At 38.5% G+C, this 23,144-nt stretch overlaps 1 protein-coding gene across 4 annotated transcripts in view; it reads left to right on the plus strand.

The window, feature by feature from the left end:
* LOC107317087 (uncharacterized) overlaps positions 1-22,681 on the plus strand; it is a 34,949-nt gene extending 12,268 nt beyond the window's left edge. Inside the window, exons 2-4 of one of the 4 annotated variants that reach the window (XR_014932635.1) lie at positions 8,689-8,757; positions 18,944-19,041; positions 22,272-22,410. Coding sequence is in view for 1 of the 4 variants with exons in the window: in XM_015869336.3 (XP_015724822.2) it covers positions 20,906-21,403; positions 22,272-22,634 (861 nt within the window). In the remaining 3 variants the exon portion in view is untranslated. Of the gene's footprint in view, positions 1-8,688; positions 8,758-18,943; positions 21,404-22,271 lie in introns of those variants that run through there. The other 3 variants (XR_014932634.1, XM_015869336.3, XR_014932633.1) reach the window with 3 other exon arrangements.
* The last annotated feature ends 463 nt before the right edge of the window (positions 22,682-23,144 follow it).

Below are 23,144 nucleotides of genomic sequence, written 5' to 3' on the forward strand. Positions count from 1 at the left end.
CCTTAGCTATAGAAACTTCATCCTTATGGATGGACAAACATATTCGAGACCCCACTCTAAATGCCTTATGTTTCTTTTACCTTAGAAGCTTACCATAGTTTTGATTTATAGCTTTAATCAGTGGAAAATAGGTATCTCCAATGGGTTTTCCTTTGTGAGGAAACAAATGGATCTATAGTTTTATTCCAAATATTTCCACAGACTGCTTTATCTGGCGCAATGCTACAGCTGAAAGTGGATTTGGAGGCTTCCAGGTCCACTCTCCCTAAAATATAGATTGATGAATGGAAACTTCACTCCAGAACATCCAATTCACATTAAACCAACAATGACTTTCCTATTCCTCTTGCCACTTACTTGCCTTTTTTTCCCCTAGTAAAAGTCACTTCAATTAGACCCAGGAAGCAGAAAGAAACACATACAGGTAGACTGACTGTCCCCTGCTGTTCACTAATGCCATTATGTTCACAAAGCATGTTGTTCTTCTTTAACACCTTATTCCATCTGACTTTCTAAAGGCTGACAATTAAGTACTCAAAAAAAAAAAAAAAAAAAAGCAGCCCAGGTCTCTCCAAAGATAATTATAGTAGCCTATTCCCTTTCTAAATATGGCTTTAAATACATGGATCAAACCTTAATTACACAAGTGTCAAAGAATGAAACTCCAAAGAAATCAAACACAGTACATTAATCTTCTCACCCCCCCCCCCCCCACAAAAAAAAAAAAAAAAAAAGGTATTGTCTCCATTGCCATTATTTCACATAAGTGAGGACAAATAGTTGTCAATTCAGGAAAAAAATAAATAGAAATGTGTTGTTCATTTTTTTCTTAAGAAAACATGGCTCAGCATCAGCAGTACTAATGTTTGCTTGTTTTCTATATCTGGTCCCTCCCCATCATTCCTTTCTAACTATAACCAGACTACATCATAAAAATCTGCCTAATTCCTCATTCCTGCTGAAACTGAGCAAACAGGTCAGATTTTATTTGACCAAAACCAAACCAAACCCACCCACCCTCCCAGCACTATATTTTGTAGCACTTCAGCAAAGCAAGTAATTCAAAAACATTGAAGTACAGAAGAACTGGCCTCATTTTCAGCTTGCATGCTCTCCTGCAACAATAAAATGAAAGGAAGACAACTTGGCTCTGAAAACTCCGATATTCCTGACTCGGTCCTGATTGTCAGTGAAAAGGACAGCGTACACTGCCTTTATTAAAGTGCTTTATTAAACAGTGTGACAAAACAGAGTTTTGTTCCCTTTAATCATCTTTTAGTTATTCCCCCCACACAAACTACAGTTTATTGCTTCTTTTCTTCTCAACAAAATACCTCAAACTTTTCATCCTGATGAAAACTTGCAATAAAAAGAGGATACATCTCAAGTAGTACAGCGCAGGAGGCAATAAACATCAGGAATAGCAATTAAATCTTCAGGAACCTTGGTGACTGCTAATACCAGAGGAGGAAAACTGCTTCAGTTTGCTCCCTAGCTACAGAAAGGCTATCGCCAACACAATAGGATGATGCAGCACAGGAAGGTGTAAGGCAATCTGAACGCATGGGGAGCAGTGCATTCGGAGATGGTAACAATAACCTTTTATTAAGGTTAATACAGCCTCGGGTGAAATGTTGCTACTCATTGTCATCCACTTTCAAGGAGGATTCATTGATCAAGATCAACAGCAGCCACCAGAGTTACTACTAGGCAAGTAAATGCTTGGATGAAAGGGAACAGCAGAAGTGAAAATACCTGAAACACCTAAGTTAATGTATGGGCTCTTGTCACAATACTTAAGCCTGGAAATCAAAGAAGAGTAGGACTCTGCTTCAAGTAATGGCAACATCAAGTAACAACTGAAAATATGAGAGTTGTGAAGGCTTTTATATCAACTGTGTGCTCTGATGCCATTCAGTCACTGAAGGCAGATTTAGTGGCTCTTAAGAACATCCATACTCAAACTCCCTCAGTTTAGCAGAGCCACAGCAGAACCAGACTGAAAACCCCAACTTTAATCCTACAGACTTACAGTTAATTATACTTAACATTAATTAAAATGGCCCTCCACAGTAGTAGACTATTCCTGCAACATAAGCTACACTTCATAGTGCTTCTTCACAGAAGTCCACACACTTGGTAGGATGATACTCAAGACAAAGAATTCCAAGAGAGTTTATGAACCCAAGTGGTTATTGAGTCATCTTAGCCTATATAACAAGGCAAAACAAAATGAGTTTCTTCCTTGTGGCCTGCTGGCTCGAAACTCACTCTCCTGAACCCTTGCCACAGCCTTAATAAGTCCCAGAAACCCTTGGGAGCAAGGCTTGGAAACGCTTCAGCAGATGAACCGCTTTCTAAAAATTGAAGCCTCTGTTTCAAGAACATTCACTCCAAACTGACTCACGGCAGGACTGGAATCAGAGCCCTGTTCTCTTTCCTGAATTCAGTTCAAGTAGAGAACAGTTGGAAAGAGAAGGTTATTTCAGTGGTCAGGGTACAAATCAACAAAATGTGTGGAACATTGGTATGTGTCTGCACAGATACAACATCCATCTGAAGCTGCTTCTACTTTCTGACAGGTAATAATGATTGTTAATGGGACTGACATTTCCACAGTACAATCAAAACATATTCTTCAAAACCTATTGCATAATTAACATTACTTACACACATTTCACATCAAATAACATCAAATTAGAAAGACTTATGTGGCTACAGAATAGCATCCTGAAAACATCTTGTCCAGGTGTTACAAGTGACTGCTAATAACATACCCAGGAGCACACTGGGTTATGTTTCTCAGAGAGAGAGATCTTCTGTGTTTCAGCACAGCTAACAGCAAAAGGCTGCACACATGAGCACAGGAGTTACAGGAACGTATCCGTACCATTGACCAACAGGAATATTTAGTGTACACACAAAACACATTACTATGTTGGCCAGGAGATGCAGGAACAGGGTTCATCTGCATTACTTTTAATATGAAACCCAACCAGTTGGTGATCATTACAACATGGGACAACAAGCCTCAGCCTTCTTGGCAAACCTGAAGGGACACATGCAGCTCTGGGGCCTGGAGGCAGGTTGGCTGCCATCAAATAGTTGCTGGTATGCTAAATAAAAGATCTAAATACCAAAATGAACCTCCTTCTTCTTGGAAACTTTGATGTTTCCAAACATCGATTCTGAATTAAACAAGAAAAAAAAAATAAAAGCAAGCTGAAAATACGCTGTCAGGACTTTTACAGAGCCAAGCTTTTTTATGATTTTTTAATGCTCTGATGACAGATATATAAAAATGAGTGCAAACTGCACAGAAGAAAAATAAAACCTCAATGCATAATTTGCATAGACGAAGAAGAAAGTATAATTTCATAGCACTGACGACAGCATAAGCACAGAGTAACCTTCAGGAGAATTACTTTTGCAAAACACCAGCATGTTTCACATGCTTCAGTTCCTAATATGTCATTGTTAAATCAAAGAGGATTTCTTATATTTTTTTTCCAAGCATGTAGAAATGTTAAGGAATGTGAAGCAAACTATAACACTATCAACAAGGTTTGTTTGTGTTATTTCTCTTTACCAAGCCAGCAGATGAAATAGCCTATAGATTTCCACCACAGTAAACAGCCATACAGAAAACAGGGTAACTGAATCTTGCATTAAGGTTTATTTAAAGCGTGCTTGTATCTGATGTTTCAGATTATCACTTTGTGAGGATTTATGCAGAGGAGTAGTATACAGTCATTATACAGTCACATCTGCTTCCAGCACCTAAGTGGGACTAAATTTCACTTCATTTCTTCTTCCTCTTCCTATTTCGCATTCCAAACATTAAAAAGCTCAAACTAAATTTTAGGAGCTTTGCATACTCACAGGTTTTTACTGCTGAGGGCTTTTCTACAGGATATTATTCCAGACTTGCTGCAGCATGCAAACCATGCAGGGATCTCAAGAATAGAAATATTGGGTTAGGAAACCATTTAGGATTCTGCTTATTAAAATACTGCACATAGATTGCATAGAAAGGCATCTCAGCATACAGCTTTATTTGGGCATCTGCAATTATACTGAAATTAAAGTCATTTTTTAATATGGTCAAAATAGTGCAATAACTTGCACATACATCAAATAGTTCTATATTATAAGCTGCACATCATCTAGCTAGCAGTTACAACAGTGTGCTGTCACTGGTCATCATTTATCTATACACTGTTACAAGCACCATAATGAAAACAAAATACAGGGCCCAGAATTAAATGTTAAAATAATATAGAAGCAGATTGATCTCATGGAGAGAAGTTGGAATGTCTTACATTAGCGAAACAACATTTTTGTTTTTAGAGTTGCAATATAAACACACCCTATTTCCCTCTGCATTATTATATTCATTTTCAAGTCCTCCTTATAAAGCACTTTCCTTGTAGTATGGTAGCACATGCAATAGATTAATAGGCTGCCTCTGCACTGAATTTACCAGTATTTGAAAGTGTTCTTACTAGATTAGATGAACATGGATAGAAACAGTGAAGATAGGCAGTGATATAAAGCACACAGGCAAGCATCTTAGATGATGTCCCAAGCGAGCCACAGCCAAGCAAGAAATAAACAGTTAGCTGGGGTATGGGCAAGGGGTGAGCAAGCGCTGTGTATGATAAAAGAAGTAAAAACACGCTTCTGTTGATACAAAGAGGAATTACCTACTTTTCCTGATTTCCTTCCCGCTCCACAGTGGCTCTGCCTTCTTCCATACAAGTTTCTCTTTCTCCTTTTATTTAGTACCAGAATTAAGGAACTCTGTATTCCTTTAAACATCCTGCTACATATCACTGAGCAGCTACATGGCTCATTTCAGACTCAGTGTCATGATGCATGCATTCAAGGAAGTCTTATTTGCCTTATATTTTATAAATTCTCATTTCACTTACCTAATCAGATCCAAACTATGCCATCCCACTGGAAATCCAAAAAAAGTTTTTGATTATCACATGAGTGAATTGATGGCTAACAGAAGCAGAAGACAAGAAAGTGCTTTCCCAAACAAGGAAACCTCCATTAAATTGTTATGCCATGTTTTAAGTCATGCTTTTTGGACTGCAATGTTCTTTGATGGATATTATGTTGCCATGGCAACTGGGAGTACTTGTTGTGGACCACTGTGTAAGAAACTACACAAAACACAGTTATCTCTGTAAATTAAGAAAACACTGAAAAGGAGATGAATAATTGTAAGAAAAAAGGCAGACAGATTATTGATCCACAGGATAGTGCACGATATCACTCTATCGTAATAATAACTGACAGATGTATTGTAGATATCACAATGAAGGAGATACTGGTGGAAGGATGGAGCCTCACAGCACAAAAAAGATTGTTTGCATATGTTAGCTGGTATCTGAACACACTTGTAGGGCTGTTGGAAGGCAACAAGTGCCATTTTTTAATCATCAGCAAGATCGATAAGGCTGAACAGTTTGCTAAAATCTGTGGCTAATGCTGAATATTTGTGTGTCCCTGACACAATTGGCCATTGGTTGTATTTCATCAATTCTTTAATAATGCTACCTCTTTAATAACTACTTTTATAACTGCACATCACTATGATCAAAACAACATCAGAAAGATTCCCCCTATCATACACCATACAATTTGCATGTTTGGCACTACGTTTACCTAACTTCAGGTATTGAATTTGGGTGTATTACTTTTGCTCTTCAATAGTTGTCAGTGCTTTTCTGAATTTAAATTTGAGACTACAAAAAAAATAAAAAAATCTGTCATTAAATTTTTAGACATGCTTAGATTAAGTTTCAAAACCAAGCAGGAAGCAAATTAAGTGCTTGAAAAAACTAAATCTGTCAGAATCAAAATTGTCAAATGCATCACTAAAAAGCACTGTTTTTGCCATTTTCCTGTTTGCCTTTAATAACTTCTTTGAATAATGTTCAGCTACATTTTTGCTCTTTGCTTTGTTTTTTCCAAGAGACAAATTAATCTTTTATCTTGAATTTATGGGCACAAATCAAACGAATCTGTGCAAGCGTAGTACAGACAGAGAGGAGGCTCTCAGCATTTCACAGCTGAATCCAGCAAGTGACAACTCTCCACTTCTCTGGTGCTTCAATATAATTCAGATACTTTTCTGTAATCTCTGGCCCTATCCTACTGCTATGTAGAGTGTAGCCACACTCCCAGTTTCCTGAAAGTTTTTAGAATTGCTGCCTTAATCATCTAAGAAACCGGATATTTTAATTATTTAGAAGTAAATATGACAATTGCAATGTTAGTAAAGAAATCCATTTTCAAGCAGGCTTGTTGTAGGGTTCTTATGCTGATCAGCTTTACTGTCTTCATTTCTCTCTGAATATCAGCAAGATAATCAACCTCTGCTAACAGGTGATCCATTCTTATTTATCAGTTCATCATTTACACCCAGAATATGGTGGGGTATTTGTTATAGTTACCCACATTTGAGAATTGGAAGCACAAAGGCTGAAAATCATCTTCCAGAAGAAAGTTGACCATGTTCTCCCAGTTGTCATGAACTTATCATACTGACTCCAGCTAGAAAACATCAAGTTGGAACCACTCTTGCAGGCAGAGCACAGATGTTTCATTGCAGAGCTATTAACAAGATGATTGTGTCCTTGTTTTCAGCAAAAAATCAATATGAATATTTCAAAAGGGAAAAAGGCAAAATATTTTTTGCTCCAAAAACATGCAGTTTGAGAATGCAGTGAGGAATACACAGACCAAGTTGCAAAGTAGACCAAGAAAATTAATGTAGTTTCTTAGACTGCTTGTACATAACTTCCACAAAAAGCAATGTTGATAAATGGAGTTTCCATGGAGTGCCTTAACTTCTTACAAAATCCTGTCCAGTAGAAAAGCTTTAAATAAAGCCTAAGCTAAAGAAGTGCATTTACTAATTGTGTTTTACAAGGGGCATCTACATTAACCACTAAAGTCTCAACACAGGTTCTTTCACATACTCGCACTGTAGAGTAGGAAATAATACAAGAATGGTGGTGTAAGAGATAGCCAAAGGTAATCTACAGGAAAAACTCACTAATTCTGATGCCTTCAGTCTAGATGGAAAATGCTGAGGCTAGTCACCTGAACTAAACTAAAAGGAGATGCTGCCATCATGGTGGTCAGCCCTTAAATGAAGTCTAGGAGAGCTGGAGTCAGGCTCCATCCCTTCCAGGAGCACAGCTGAATTACCTTCACCTGTATTCCCACAGCTGACCCGACACTCACCTCAGCTGGTTAATCAGAAGTTTGGACTGTGATTACCAATTTCCTATACACATATTCAGTCACTGTATAGAAAATGAACTATCTCAAATGTTGCTTATTGTTTCAGGACATAAAAGGGATTTAGTTTTCAAGTAAGGTCTCAATTAAAAATAGCTAACAGGAACAAAGTGTCCTGTGATGCTGAGAATTATCCAACCAACTTGCTGTTAGTGCAGGAACTTAAAGTGGTTGAAGTAGTTTGTAAGTAAAATAGGGGTAAGCCAAGAAATTATAAGATACATGATTCTGATCACATACCTCAATTCTGCAGAATAAAGAACATTTTCTAGCAGCACCTTAGATATAAGTAAGGCAGAACTTTAACCAATATTGACATAATCAAAACAAACTTGCAGTAAAATCCCTTATCAAAGAAAAAATTCCACAGATTATGAAAATATGTGCAAGACTCCTCCATCACAGAGCTGCTACCATAGGAACACTAAGACAGTGATTGCTGTGTATTGGTTAATGATAGACCAAAAGTTAATTTCTCCCTCACAATCACTGGAAAAAAAAAAAGGGGGGGGGGGGGGGCGGGGGAGGAGAGAAGAACAGTACGACGAAAATACTAAGGGCTTGGCTTTTAGCCACCTGACACAAACTAAAGTCTTAGCAACCATGAGATTAAGTTAGAAAACGCTAATGCTTTAGTTTATCTGAAAGAAAAGGCCTACAAAGTTGGAAGACTTATCTGCATGTCATCTGCAAAGCAGCTGTCATTAGAACACAGGTCCCCCAGCTACAAAAAGAGCTTAGAAAGAGCAAAACCATTGAGGCTAGGTAGAACAAGTTTTAAAGAAGGAACACCTACCAGTTTCAGAAGCAATAACAACCATGAGATTTGCTTGAATTAAGTCTGGCAAATGCATTTCAATTACAGTTAAGGTATACAAGGGTAATAGAGAGGAAGTAGGATGAGACAGGTATTGTGTTCACATCTTATAAGAAAAAAGCAAAAACAAACACTTCAGTATCTTTCTAAATGAGAAACTAACCAGCCTCACTGGCTGTCTCTCCCCTTCCTTAATCCTACAACATTATATTGGTGTTTGAGGACCCAAAACTGATTATTGTTGAGTCCTCTAAGTTGAGAGCGGTCATAATGAGGACCAAAGGCCAACACTTAACATAGAGCTATTTTCAGTGGAAGCACAGATGGGACAACTAAATGTGCCCTAAGACTTTTACTACAGGTTTTAATTTCTAATGCTCTTCATGTGCTCATTTGCAGGTCTAGACCTATAATGCTTTGTTAGCTTGAACAGCTGTGTTTTTATGGCTGGACTAGATCTGAATGGAAGTTTAAAGGCTTGTGTGTAGTTATTGTATATGTCCAATTAATCTTCACTCTGCTACAAAATGGTCTCTCGCCCTTTTTAGCTACCTCACAGTTCCTGTGCTTGCTTTGGACTGGAGACCTGGCTCACACTTCAAGTTAACAAGGTTGAGGTACTGCACTAATAATCCCTAACATGTTTAAACAGATGTTTATAGCTGCTGGGGAGCATAAGCTCTAGTTTTAATTCATGAAGTAACTTGTTAAACTTGAGTAAGATATGTGGTTTCTGGTGATAAAGTATGATATTTGCTACATTTGATTGCTGGTATAAAAATGCCAACACCTGAAATGTCTCTAACTGCTCAAAACAAATGACTGGCACACATAAATAGGATTAAAAAATTCATAGCAATACAGCAGAATAATTATCTTGCTCATGTCATACAACCAGAAAAGAGATCAAGACTTTGTGCCAGGTACTATACACGTTAGAACAAGGCATTTTCTACAGCAATGGACCAACAGCACAGAGCTAAAGCCTCCTTCCATTAACAGGCTATAACTGAAATGTGGGCAGCCTACTTGTCTCATGCCACAGCCCACAGCGGAGTGCAGACAGTACAGCTCTGGGCATATCCCAGGCCATTTAATCTTTCTGACACTGCCACACTTCCAACAGTGTCTCCATTGTTCTTGAGGGCAAAATTTATGCCAGCAGTCTTGAGGTTTTAGATTTGTATCTTTGCTGCCTAATGTATACTCTGTATGGATATTCACAGGTTGCATGCTCAACACAGACCAATATCTGCTGATCAGTCACAGTGCAGTTGCCATAGTTGGTACAGGGCAGCAAACAAGCACATCTGCATTTCTCCTATCTGATGACTTCTGTGAGATTAAGAAAACTGATGTCATCTTATTTCAAATACTTGAGATACATAAATTAGAACAAAACATAAAAAAGAAACATCTACCAAAGATAGTCACCATGTAACAATTTTTGGACAGTTTTTCAGGGTAGAGATATTAAAAAAAGCAGTGCTGGATTTATAAAATCCATATGAACCTGTTTATTCAAAGAGGGCCAACGAAAGATTATTAACTCATTAATTCATCAGATTCCTCTACAGATGGCAATAACATCTATTTGCTATTTAAAGAGTGTCTCGCCTCATCATAATACTACACGCTCCAGCTTAACCAAAAACTTGGCAAGGAGAAAATGCTGTACTAGCACCAAGTAACCCCATATGAAATCCTGTCTCCCATCTTTCTTGCTTTTGCTATGCCAGAAATATTTTTAGAAGACCACAAAGAAGACTTTTCATATTTTACTATGAAACATTTGCTCACTTTGGACACATGTGTCTGGAGACTACAGCAGCTGGCTCAGCCCAGGCAGCACAACCTGGAGCTGCAGCAGTGGCTGCAGCCCTGCCCAGCAACGGTCCCTGGCAGGTAGAATGTGTGCAGCCCACATGCAGCTTGCAGTGCCACAGGAACATGAAGACATGTTCCACACCTCCAGATACAACTGCTTCTAAAGGATGTGATGGCCAGTGGACAGCAGAGACCTACACAAGGGACAGCAGGGAACTGTTGGCTGGCAGGCAGCCCAAAAGAAAGGTGAGCTGCCCTTTCCTGGAAGCTACTCTGAGCAGAACTGCAGGCAACACCAAACCACTTGCAGGTGGCACTTGGGCTTACCAGCTGCATTCCTAGGGGTGAGTGCATAGCCAAGGCATGCTTTTTGTCTGTGCTTCTATGCAAGCAAATTCAGGACAATCATCCTTCCAGTGTTTTAGCAAGTCTGCAACTCCAACTCCATTGCTCAGAGCCAAAACAGGGAACTACCTTTACATTTTTTGTGAAGCTGTCACTTCCCATAAGCAGCCTCTACACAAACATTTTCACAATTAAAATTAATGACCATTGAACACGCCTCCCCAAGACTAAAAATGCATGTGGCTGCTGGGAACAAACACCCTTGTGGGACAATGTGAAGGGGATGAGAGGTTTGAAAAGAAACCAACGTTTGCTTGGAATAGAGTTCACTATAATTCCCCCTCCATAAGGAAGGAACCTGAGAATAGCAGCCCAGATCATACACTGTTTTGATGTCTAACAGTAAACTTCTATGGTGCACCAAAGCCTTACTTAAGGTGAGCACTGGGTGCCAGCACCTGGCAGCTCTCCTTGACCAGGCTTCTCTTCTAATTCAGTTGCTAAACAAATGCAAAATGACAATCCTTAACACAAAACTGAGATTACAGGTGAAATTATTCCTTTGATTAAGGTCTAGATGATAGTAACTCTACTTCATAGAAAATATCTTGAGAGACCTTATGCCTGAGGCAGGAAAGAATAACAAAACTAAACACGAGTCCTTCCTGTAAGAGTACTGGTGCAGTGCAATAGTGATGCCTCCCTGGGACTCTTTGTCATCAAAAATACATGCAAGAGCAAGCCCCCTGCTTGACTGTACACAGTGATCTTACACTGCCTCTCCCACAGCAGTAACACAATCATAAACAGATTATCAAGTCCTGTGGTGTGATCAACAACAGATGTAAAATTAAGAGCTGACATCTTTAGCAGGTAGCTGAGCCTTACGGATCTTCTGCCAAACTTAATTTTCGCTTTCAAAAACCTTCCATACAACTCTTTTTAAACATATGTCGGAAAGTTGCCTTCTCCATTCCTTCAGTTAGTACTTGTGTTCTGAAGCAGAAGTATTCTGATGTTATTTTGCTTAGGACAATTTGCTTTGCACTTACCCTTGTCTTTATTTCATTTTGCACAGAAAAATAGATCCACAAAATGGGTCTCCCTTATTTGTAGTCACAGTCTGATTTACAACTCATTATACAAAGGCAAACACTTAAAACAGTAAATGAGGTTTTGTAACCGTACCTTTTAGGAAATGTACTAGGAACAAAAATGTGCCCTAAAGGAAAACTGGGGTCAAGAACCAGCAAAACAAGAAAGTGCAAAGGTAATAACCACATCTAAGGCATATCTAGTAGTAAAAGACATGTCACAGTGACTTAGTCCCCAGCTCATACCCAGGTAGCCTAACCAGGCTATTAGCACAGAGAGGACACTGCATGTGTTTCTTTTTCTTGGAGAAGCTCGTTTGGTTTCACAACACTGAACGATGAGAAAAGAAAGTAGGCTGAGCAGGAATTCAAACTGCCTCAACCACAATGCCAGGCAGGCAAATATAAATCTGTACCAAACAAATGCCCACCTAATCACCCTCGGTATGAAATAATACCAATCTAACAATGCAAGAGGGATTGTGAATGTCTGTAAGGGTGCCTGTCAGCCTTTAAAGGCTCCTGTGTTACAGAAAAATCTCAGAGCAGTCATTCTTCCAAAGAATTCTTTCCCCACTGGTACCAGATAGTCATTTTATTTAAATCAGTTCTTGACATTATATTCTGAAGACAACTTTGTCCCCCAAGTTTAGAAGCATACAGGGCTCAAATATTGTTTGTGAATAATTCCAATTTTTGTAAAATAGACATAATAATTAAGTGGTAAGCCATGACAGGTAACGCACCTATTATGCTGTGATGGCTAACTCTTGCATCTTTATAAAGCATAAGGTACCAATGAATGTGTCTATTCCCTTTGGGTATAATTATATTTCATAAGCCACATCCTGGAGTTGTGAGTATAGTTTCCCTTCAGATAAATGTTTCTCAATCTTCCATGGATTACAGTTGCATTTCTTTTTTAAAAAAGGGTATAGTATGATTGACAAGCACTGGTGCAAGGATTTGAACTATGTCAAGCTACAAGTTTAGAGTTCAATCTATATCTCTAATCATAACACTATTATATTGAAACACGACCATCAATCTCACAAAACAAATTTCTTATCCAAAGATTCCTTGCAACATTGATACTTAACAGCTAAATCTGTTAAAAAAATATCTGTTCATTAAATTCTCTGTAGGGAGTAGAGTATAAACCCATGTAAAACTGATTTTAATATGATGGAAATAAAGGGGATGCAATACCACAACTGCGTGATTCATTGAAGATACATAGCAGGTCCAATACCAGAGTAAATTCTTTATTTGAATACCTAAAATAGCCAATTCACAAGCATGGGAAAAAATGAAAGAGGGGCCAGAGAAAACAAAGCAAAGTGAACAGAAATAAGGTTCATTCCAAAGCGACAGTAACACTTAGCCACAGGCATCATTGTGGCCAGCACTTAATAGATAAATTAAGTTTTGATAATTAAAACATTTGGAACATGTAATGTAAAACAGGCCTTTACCTTGAAGGGAAAAATAACTAATATGTTTGCAGATAAATAGTATCTTGAACAAAGTTACCTTTTCTCTCAGTCACACTGAACTTCCACATCATTGCATGGGCACAAAACAACTAAGAGAGCCATACTGATAGCATGATCACATCAACTACATAAACCTATCATACTACTTGGCTTTTTTTAAGCATGTAATTAACTTGCTTGTATTTTCCTTATGTTTTCATAGATACTTTTTTTTACTATATACATAAAAACTATTATATACAATTATTTGCCTGGGATTCTGTGTTTAAGCATATTCTATCCTTAAAATTTCTCTTCATAATCTTGTGCCAGTCACTCCTCTGTACACACCTTTATACAAAAAAATTTTGAATCTTGAAAAGTCCTTGGATTTAACTACGGTTGAAGGCTGCTCATGAAATGGGCCATGAAGTCCAATTAAAGTTTGGATCATTTAAGTTTAAAGAAAATAAAACAGGAGCTTAAAAACAAATCTGAGTTTCTTTGTATGGAAAAATAATTATGGTTGTGTTATAAAGTACAGTTAGTGAAGTACCAAAGCAGATCAAAAGGTTATAAAATCAACCATTATAAAAAGGTAGTGATAACTATAGGCAACTAGGAGAGAATATTGGAATGAAAAGGTGCTAATCCTTTTTAATATGCTTGGAACAAAAACTGGGAATTGCAATTAATGAATAAAACAGAATTGAGGGGAAAGGGGGAAGGCATAGCCATAAAAATCTCTTAACATGAGTTTGTCATTTCCTCTAGTGAATGATGGGGACCCAGACAAAAAGTGTTAGGTTTGATCTGTTTTGCTATACTTTTCCTTTGCAAAAACAAAAACAGAAATCTTGCTGACAGATTCAGGGCACACTTTGCAGCAGTTGAAAGTGGTGATTGCTCTACTGCTATTCCTTCCCATTCTGTTCTATTCAGTTATGACTTCCATGACCTCTGTCTACACCTCCCAAAAACGATTCCAGGACACCTCGCACAGGAAGGCAGTCCTAACCAAATGTATTTCCAGTTATTAAATAGCAGACAATCAAAGCTGCCTCATTGTTTCTTTTACTGTTTTTTCCTTTCATTTATATGCTTTATCTGTCTGCTGTTGATTTTTTCATAGAATCATAGAATTACCCAGGTTGGAAAAGACCTTGAAGATCATCAAGTCCAACTGCAGCCTAACCAGTACCCTAACTCTAAAACCTACACTAAATCATATCCCTGAGCACCACATCCAAACTGCTCTTAAACACATTTAAATCATCTGTACTTCTTCATTCATTAACAGTTTCATGCAACAGCTGCCTACTAAAAATTATATAGTGGCTTCCCCTCTCCAACCAGAGGCCTGAAAGTCACTTGCAAAGATCTGATCTCCATTTTCATTATGAACCCACTCGCTAAAAGAGCGTTTTCAATTTTCATCACTATTAGTTGCCATACTTCAACTGTTTCAAAACATCTAATGTCACTTTAGTGCAAGCTAACTCCGTTCACATTCGCAAAAGTCAGAACAAAAGAACGCCTATATTTGGTAGAAGAACATTACCAAACAGAATCAAACACAAATGATAATGATGTCAACTAATTGAGTTACTACTTCTTTATCTTTAGGTCTTCCCAATTGCAATGGAAAAGAATATACTGATTCTATATTGCATCATCTGCCAATGGCTTTCATTTTTAATTCTCAGATTCTGTGCAGCATAAATAACCAACATGATCTGTAGCTAATCCACACATGAAGAGCTGTGTTCACTGAAGCTATGTATATGCAGACCACTTTCTTTGAAGAAGCTTGAATACCTTTTACTAGAAGTTTAGGAAAAAACAGTAGAAAAAAAGTTACTTGATACTTTTATACAGAATAAACTCACAGAGAACACTTCAAAGTCTTTTTAAAAAAGCCTCACAACATCCCAAAAGAAGCATCTCATTTCAGTGATCAATTTAGTTTCACATTAGGGTATGAAACAACATTCTCTCTGGACTTGCTGTCTGGCATTAACAAGACCAAACAATCTAGTTTGCATCCTCAGGACTGGAGACTTAACCACACTCAGGTTTTGGCCCAGTTCCCTCAGTTTGTCATGACAGAGATGTAGCCCTCCACCCTTCCTTCCCTCCCCTCTGCCCCCACCTGCTACAGGTCTTGCTACCTCTCATGCACAGGAGAGGTACAAGTCATGGATTCTGATGAAAAAATAGGTCAAAGCTGTCAGCATAAAAAGAAGAGATGGCCATAGCTCTGCAGAAACACCAAAGCTAAACTGAAAAAATTAAGCCCCATACCATCTCCTGTAAAGCAGCTGGAGTCTGAGCCACCCACCACTCCCATCTGGCTGCTCCAACACTTTGTGCTGTACTCCAGTACCACCAGAGTGGGTCTAGTCCTCACAACTAGGAGCAACAGAAGGCACAGTCATAAAATGCTTCCATATAGTAACAGCCTAGCACTTCATCTTCCCTGGGTTACTACCACAGCTTCTTGTCAAAAAAAACTTTTTATGAACCACAAAGGATTCACGGAATTAGAGTATTTGGGCTGAATGGGGTAGGAAGCAAGATCTCATTTGTCTGCCTACTTTTTCTTAACTTCTATATACACTGTCTTGCAGAAAATAGCATCATAAACCTTGTTATTAATGTGTAAACGCTGTAAAAACAGATTGATAAGTAGATGGGAAAGGCAGCCCATGCATCCCCAGTGTTTCTATACCTACGTATCAAGTATTTACAGCTTGTTCAACTACATACCTAAATTTCTTATAACTTGTATGCAAACTGTGTAAAGTACTTGTCCAGGTACACCAGCATTTTATCATTAATAAACAATAACATTACAGACACAGCATCTGCTTCCTGCAAAAAGCTCTAAAACACTTAGGTAGCACAATCCCAATTCCAAGAACACTCCAGAGTACACAGCATTTAATAAAGAGTCCTTATGGGTATTTCAATTTTATTTTTTTTACTCAGTAACCCATAATGTTTTGTCTTTGTGCACAAAATTTAGTGCTCAAAACACGCTCCCCCCTCTTTGTCTAAAAGCACCAGAGTCAACAGTTTACTGATTTGGAAAAAAAGCATCACTAATAAACTAAAAAAAATTAAAAAATAAAAAAATAAACTAAATATAATATAAATATAATAAACTAAAAAAAAAAAAAAAAAAAAAAAAACTAATAAACTAAAAGCACAGAAGCATGTCTTATTTATAGTAGAAAGTCTCCCCTTCACAAGTTTTTAACATTTTTTAACTTACTATTTCTTTCTTCTGCCTGGATCCAGTAGGAATAAAACAAAACAAGAGTGAAAAACACATCTATTGGGCTTCAGGATCATAGCAATTGGACAGATCAGTACGATGAGAAAGGCATCACAACAGAGACGTGCCAGTAGAAAAACCAGCGTAATAGAAAAATATACTAATTGAAAGGAGTAAGATGGCTCACCTGTGTCAGAAGATGCCAGATGTGCTGGAGAACAGTTCAGCAAGGAAAAAAAAAATCACCAAAAAGAGATCCTTTACCTATGGCAGTCAGCCCTTAAATGGGGTCTAAGAGAGGTGCAGCCAGGCACCACCCCTTCTGGTTATATGGCTAATTGCCTTCACCTGTGCTCCCGGGGCTGACTGGGTCCTTTCCCCAGATGCTCAGTAGTTTGGGCCATGACTCAGTAGTTCCCATACAAGCGTCATGCCTCAAAAGAACAAACAAATGAGAAGAAATAGATTTTGAAGTTCCTATTTCCAGTTCATCGTGTATAACTATTGGTGAGAATTTGGCCCACTAATTTAACATCTATTTTACCAACTACTTTTTTCTGGCATTTGCATAAATTGGTGGCTAAAACACATTTTCAGAGGATTTATATGATGTGCATGTAATGTTATAATATGACCCAAGAATATGTGATACATTGAAAATGAAGGATTGAGGCTCTCCCTTCTTCCCTCCCCTACCTTTTCACATTTTTTCCTTTAACATCAAGTCACAACTCTTGCCTCTCAACTGAAAAAGCCTTTCTGTTAACAGTGTTTTGTGATTGAATTTGATAGTAAGTTTTTAAGTCATTTAACTTGGCATCAGGCCTGGCTCTGAGCCTTAGAAACCAGTAGGCAGCTAACATCTAGTATTGGTGCTGTTACAGTTTGAGATAAAAGCAGGAGAGACTTGCAGTTTTCCAGCTAAAACAGCCGTGTTCTACTGTCAAAATAAAATAAAATAAAAAGGTAAAATAATTGGTGTGGTATGTATTCTTGCAGCATATTTAAATAGCTACTAAGTGCTTTTTAGCAGTTTGTACTTTATGTAATATCCACAGGAGCAAAACAGTGTTCTTTGCTGGTTGTTCCATATGATTTATTTTCTACCTCCCAGTAAAGCTTCTGGATAGGTTTGGGGTTCAAAATCTCTTCTGAAATGAAGAAAGCAGTCATTGCCTCCAACTATAAACGCTCTATTGCTTCTATGGTATTTAGGACACTGAAAGAAAAGAGCCCATAGAAAAGGGCCAGGGTTTTTTAATGTCAGCGCAAGAGAATTTCATCAGTTGTTTTACTTAAAATCTTTGAAAAATAAAGAAAAGCAAACATTATCTCAATTATATATACCTTAATTTTAAAAAAAAAAAAAGGAAAATTATTCTGCAGTTTCTTCAAAATTGTGTAAATATTGTGCAAGAATCACTAGTAAACTAACATAAACAGCAGAGCAAGTTTCTATCTAACTTTAGCTTACTAGTGATATTTACTTTGAGAAGATCCAACAAGGGCTAGTTTTGTGTCCTAAGTACGCAGCCAACAACATCTGGGTGGGCAGCTAAGCCAGGGCATGGTAAGATTTCAGGCCAGAAAAATGCAAAATCCAACATGTAACTTCACCAACTCACCAGCAAATTTCCCTAAAAAATTAAGTGCTGTTGATAATTACAAAACAAAAAGCTTACAACAAATTACTGATCCATCTGTTGCACTGAACTGTAATTGCCTAAGCAAAGGTGGATGCTGCTTTTTTTCTGAATAGAACAAGCATCTCGAAATGTCACTGTAATTCTTGTCACAGTCATCTTTCATTTAACGTTGGATGAACTACCAAAGTCTCTCAGGCAATAGTTTAGAACTGCCTACAGTACTCTTCTTTGATTTTGCCTCTTTTACTACTGCTTAAAAAGACTCTTAGTTTTGTTTCTCCTGACCTCACACAAAGCTTTTGTAGTATTTTGTACAAGTTCAATATCGAAGTCTTTCTTTGGGAAAAAAAAAGGAGGCTGAATTTGGACCTTCACATTGCCAAAGAAACAACAGCGTAGTAGCAAGACACAGGCACTGTCAAAGCATTTAAAGTTGGAATTCTTCAGAGACCCTTGTAAGAGCGAGAAAAGAAAAATAACTTGATGTTACTGTACCCTGTGGGACTTCATTTTTGTTTAAAATCAGAAAATATTATTCTTGAAGAAACAGCATATTGATTTGTATAATCTCTGATTTATCAATCACTCTTTTATCAATTGAAAGTGAATGGTATACTTCCTGTGTCAGGGAAGCCTTCAGAGAAATGGATCTTCTGACAGACTGCAGACATCAAAACTTATTTGTAAAATGTTTTGTCAAGAAACATGGGGCATGTTAGTAGGGACTAGTTACAGTTTTCTGCCAGGACTACAAAACGTGTGGCCATAATAAACTACACAAAACAAAGATTTTGAAAGGTACACAGGGCAACTGCATCACAGCGTCCCATAGTGATAGGAAAAAAAAATACTGCAAAAGTAAAACTGCAAGACAACAGCTAAGAAAGCCTTCAGTATAGAAGGTATTGATCAAAGGGAACAAGGCAGAGACCTGTTTTTCAGATTGCTGACTACAAGGGCGGCATTCTAAGCCAAAAGTAGTTATTTATTGAAGCAGAACAGTTGATTCAACACTTGAATCAAGATCAGAATTTATTTTTGTAACTCTGCCTCCCAAGACCCAGAATCTATAGTCTAGACTAAGTTTTGTTCCACTGTTGTTCATTATGGCTGATTGTTCCCATATTTCTTTTTAGCTCTGCATTGAAGCCTGTGAAATCATCAGAAAAATACTTACTGTGTCCACAGCACACACCTTTCTTTCTGAAAATGAATAACCAAGGTATCACCTGCGGTACTGTCCCCGTGTTCATTTACATTTGTACCCTCCTCAGAAAGGACTTAGGCTTCAGTGTTTGGTTTGTAGTTGTCTCACCCTCTAGTGGCAGAGAGGCCTTAGTTCTCACGGAGTAAGAAATAGGAGATTTTTTTTCCTTCCAGCCGACTGTGCTCAATTGCCTATTTAAAGCAAAGAACGTAGAAATTGTTCTATTTTTTTTACATAAAGCTGCAGATCATTGTCTTCAATATGTGTCCGTCACTTCTAATGGAGCAATGCAAAATACACTGTCCTGCAGGCACCGAGATGATTAAAAAGGTGTTAATGAAGGGTAGCTGTGTGCTCAGATGTACTTCTTCAGTTATGAGAATGACTGCTATTCAAACCTTCCTAGGCAACCACCATTAGTGGAAATATTATGCCACTGCCTGAAGAGTCTAATAGAGAGGGAACTTCTGCTTTCCTCTAAAAACTCAAAATTCCTTATCCAATGATCATTTAATAGCAGAAGACGGTTTTTTATCTTGATCTTCAGGAAAACAAAGTATATTTTTTATGAAAATAGAATGCTGGCCAAATACTAGATGAAAATTTAATGTATACTATCCAGCTTTTGAAAGAAAAAAAAAAAAAAACAAAAAACTCCACAGTTTTGAATAGCTTTATCTCCCAGAGTAATTGATCTGGAGCTTTACAGGATTAGACCCTTTTTAAAAAATGAATTAAATCCTGACTGATTTCTGTTGGAAATAGTTTTTAATGCTTTTTTATGTGTACGGTCAGACTGAAAGGGAACTGGGACACTGCTTTATTCAAAGAAAATACATGGCATTGCCAGTATTTAGTTACATGCAGCCACTGGCAGATTGGAGAACTCTGGAGATTACCTATCATTTCACAGTTAGTTTCAAGAATAATTTATTCTACTAAGAATCATAGAATCATTAAGGTTGGAAAAAAAAACACTAAGTTCATCTAGTTCAACCATCAACCCATCACCACCATGCACACTAAGCTGTGTCCCTTGGTGCCACATTTAGTTCCTTGAATGCCTCCGTGGACAGTGACTGCCATCTCCCAGTGCAGCCTGTTCCAATGCCTAACCACTCCTTCTGAGAATAAATTGTTCCTAGTATCCAACCTGAACTTCTCCATACTGAAAGATCTCAGTGCCCTCAAGAAGAACATATTCTGTCTGTTTTGCTCCAGCTCAAGAGAGCCAAGGGCCTCCAGCACCAATGCTCCATTCATTAAAACACATCAAGAGGGCAATGTATGGCTAATGTAAGAGCTCCACTAGCAGCAAAGACTACCCAGCAGCTCACTGCAATGCAGTCTGAAAATGGAACACTAGATTAGGATAAGAAATCTGATCATGCTTCTCTAATCAAACATCCATATGCCAAGATGAAGATGGCAACATCCTGTTAAATCTGAACCAGAGATTGGCAAGCAGGCTTCTTGCTTTAAAGAGGTGCTGCTGAATTAGCTCTAGAAAGGTTCACAGCTGGAAACAAACTTCCCACAGAAACATGCCCAAAAAAGTTATTAATGAAAAAGTCTTCCTTGCGGAAATTATAGATATCTTTTTGCCTCTTGGTTTAGGTAGCATAAACATCTGGGATCATATTTTCTTAATTAAAAAGTACATCACTGTTAGCCAACAGTCACCTGTCTGTGATGTCACTGTGATGCAGCACAGTCACCATGGTGACATTCCTTAGTGTTCCAGCCCACTCCTTGCTCCCCACACCACAGGAGCCATTGAGCTTCATCCTGCTGCTGGCAGGACAAATCTCATCAGCTGGAGAAAAGTGAAAAGGCATTTCTGAGTGAAAAATTAATAATTAAATTAATAATTAAATACTTAATAATTAAAATGGAGATGTCTTTGTCAGAAACATCAAATGTTTCTGTTCTGGACATTGGCTCAGCAGCCTCAGCTTCTTCTGTCCTTCAAGTATGTGGTGAAGGAGTTGCTCAGGATGCTGCCTTAGGATCTATACGAGCAGAAAACACTTCTCGAGGCTCACGTGAGGAACCCTGCACAAAAAGACTACGTCTTAATCTGTCTGAGAAGTGCTCTGGCAAAGCCACTGACTTGTCATCTTCCTTTCTGAAAAAACTCTGGGAAATTGTTGAAAACAGTCGCTTTCAGTCCATTTGTTGGGCCAACGATGGAAACTCTATAGTGATTGAAGAAGCATCCTTCGAAAGGGAAGTGCTGGCAAGGAGAGGATGTCTGCAATTTTCTGACATTGACAGCATGAAAACTTTCATTCGTCAGCTTCATCTTCACGGATTTTTCATTATAGAAGGAGATTTGCCAAGATCTGCTTCACATGTTGATGAAACAGCAGATCCCACTAATAGCAAGGTACATAGTCCCCCTACCCATGAAATACTCTTGGGACTAGTGGGATTGGTGGACACTCAGTCCAAGTAAGGTGCCTGAAAGTTGGTGGTATTTGGGTTTCTAAACCAAACTGCTTTTGAAAATCTTACACTTCTCTGCTGCTCACAAATGGCAAGAATGCAAGCAAGGATGGTTACTACAGTGGCTGCTCTGAAAGCAATGCCTCCCATTTAATTATGTTGCCCCACAATGTCAGAAGTAGGTTTTGCCTCCCCTTCTGATATTCCATTAAACTTTCTTGCTATATGACACATGGAAGTAGATGGACAGTCTGACAAAATGGTATCTGACATGGACGTGCATATGAAGGGTGCCATTAAATTCTTCTAGGCTGAAAAAATGGTTCCCCTTAGTAGTCGTGGACACTTAGACAACATTTATAGAGACCAAACAGTGGATGTGAGCAGGGCGTGTTGGTGGATGGTGGGTTTCAGCAGTGGTAACAGAGATATGTGAATGAAGGCTTGGTTCTGGACAGCTATGCAGACCTTTGCACATGTGTCACGCAGGCTCTTATTCATCTCAGGAATTAAATGCACAGATAATGGTGGTGGCTGTGTTGAAAAAGAGTGTTTTGTAGCTTAGAATTTATTCTATCAAATAGTTTAATTGTGCTTTGTATCTGTTGTGGTTTCCTTTGAAATAAATAGGAGGCATTACTTTCAGAGACCTTGTACTTAGCAGAACTGTACTGTAACATTTTATTCACATAATTCATGTCTAAAATGTCCCTGAGAGTCCTCTCTGCTTGTCTTTGAGATTCTAATTACTAGTTATTGTCTTTTCCAATCTTGAAATGGTGGTAAATTTTCTCCTTTGTACTTTGTAGTTTCTCTACTACTATAACCCCTACTTCAAGAGAGATCATCCACATCTGCTAAGAAGATTCAAGCGAAGTGCTGGTATAAAAAAGAGAGCACCAGGTGCATTCTCGCTGGACCTGGATTTGAAGGAGAGCCATCTGAGCAGTAGTCCTCTGAAGAAATGGTCAGGCCCTGCTGCATCAGTGGGCGCTGAGCTCCCCGGTAGCACCCAGGATGCTGCTCCTGCTTCATCTGCTGCTTCTCCATATCACACTGAATCTTCTGTACCAAACGGCCCTTTTCCACTGGGGCTGGGACCAGATAGTGGAGCTGCAGGTGACGGGGTTGGACGTCAACACAATTTATACTACAGGAAGTATAGATGCTAAGTATCAAGTGAATATAGTAGTTCCAAAAATAAAGTTTCTGAATATTTTCCAGTTGTCCTGTCCTGTTACTTCAGTTTGACAGTTACTCTTCCTATGCCCAAGGATGGGGGGGGAGCCTTCAGGGAGTTTTCATTTTTTGGATCCTTTAAAACAACCATTGTTTTTCCTGCCCTCTAGGTTTTGGAAGACGTGCTAAATGCTAAGCAGGCACTGTGTTAAACAAGTCTGGTCCAAGGAGTGATGCAAGCACAGGACATGCTGGTGGGCAGCTGGAGCTGTCTGAAATGCCTGATTCCCTTCCTTCTCTGCCCTTCCTCTCAGGACAGATGCCATGAGGGACAGGAGGCCTCTGATCAGCCATTCAGCTTGTAAGGATCCCTGGTGGTCACTGCGGTGAATTCAGCTGTCCTGTGAGCGGCATGTGCCTGGCACTGCCCTTCTGCTTACCAATTTGACCTGCGCTGAGATTCTTGCAAATGAGTTTGCAAATTGGTTTCCAGCTGTGGGCAG

Source organism: Coturnix japonica, chromosome 11, assembly GCF_054131305.1.
Source record: "Coturnix japonica strain WE chromosome 11, WE-NBRP24, whole genome shotgun sequence".
Taxonomy (NCBI): domain Eukaryota; kingdom Metazoa; phylum Chordata; class Aves; order Galliformes; family Phasianidae; genus Coturnix; species Coturnix japonica.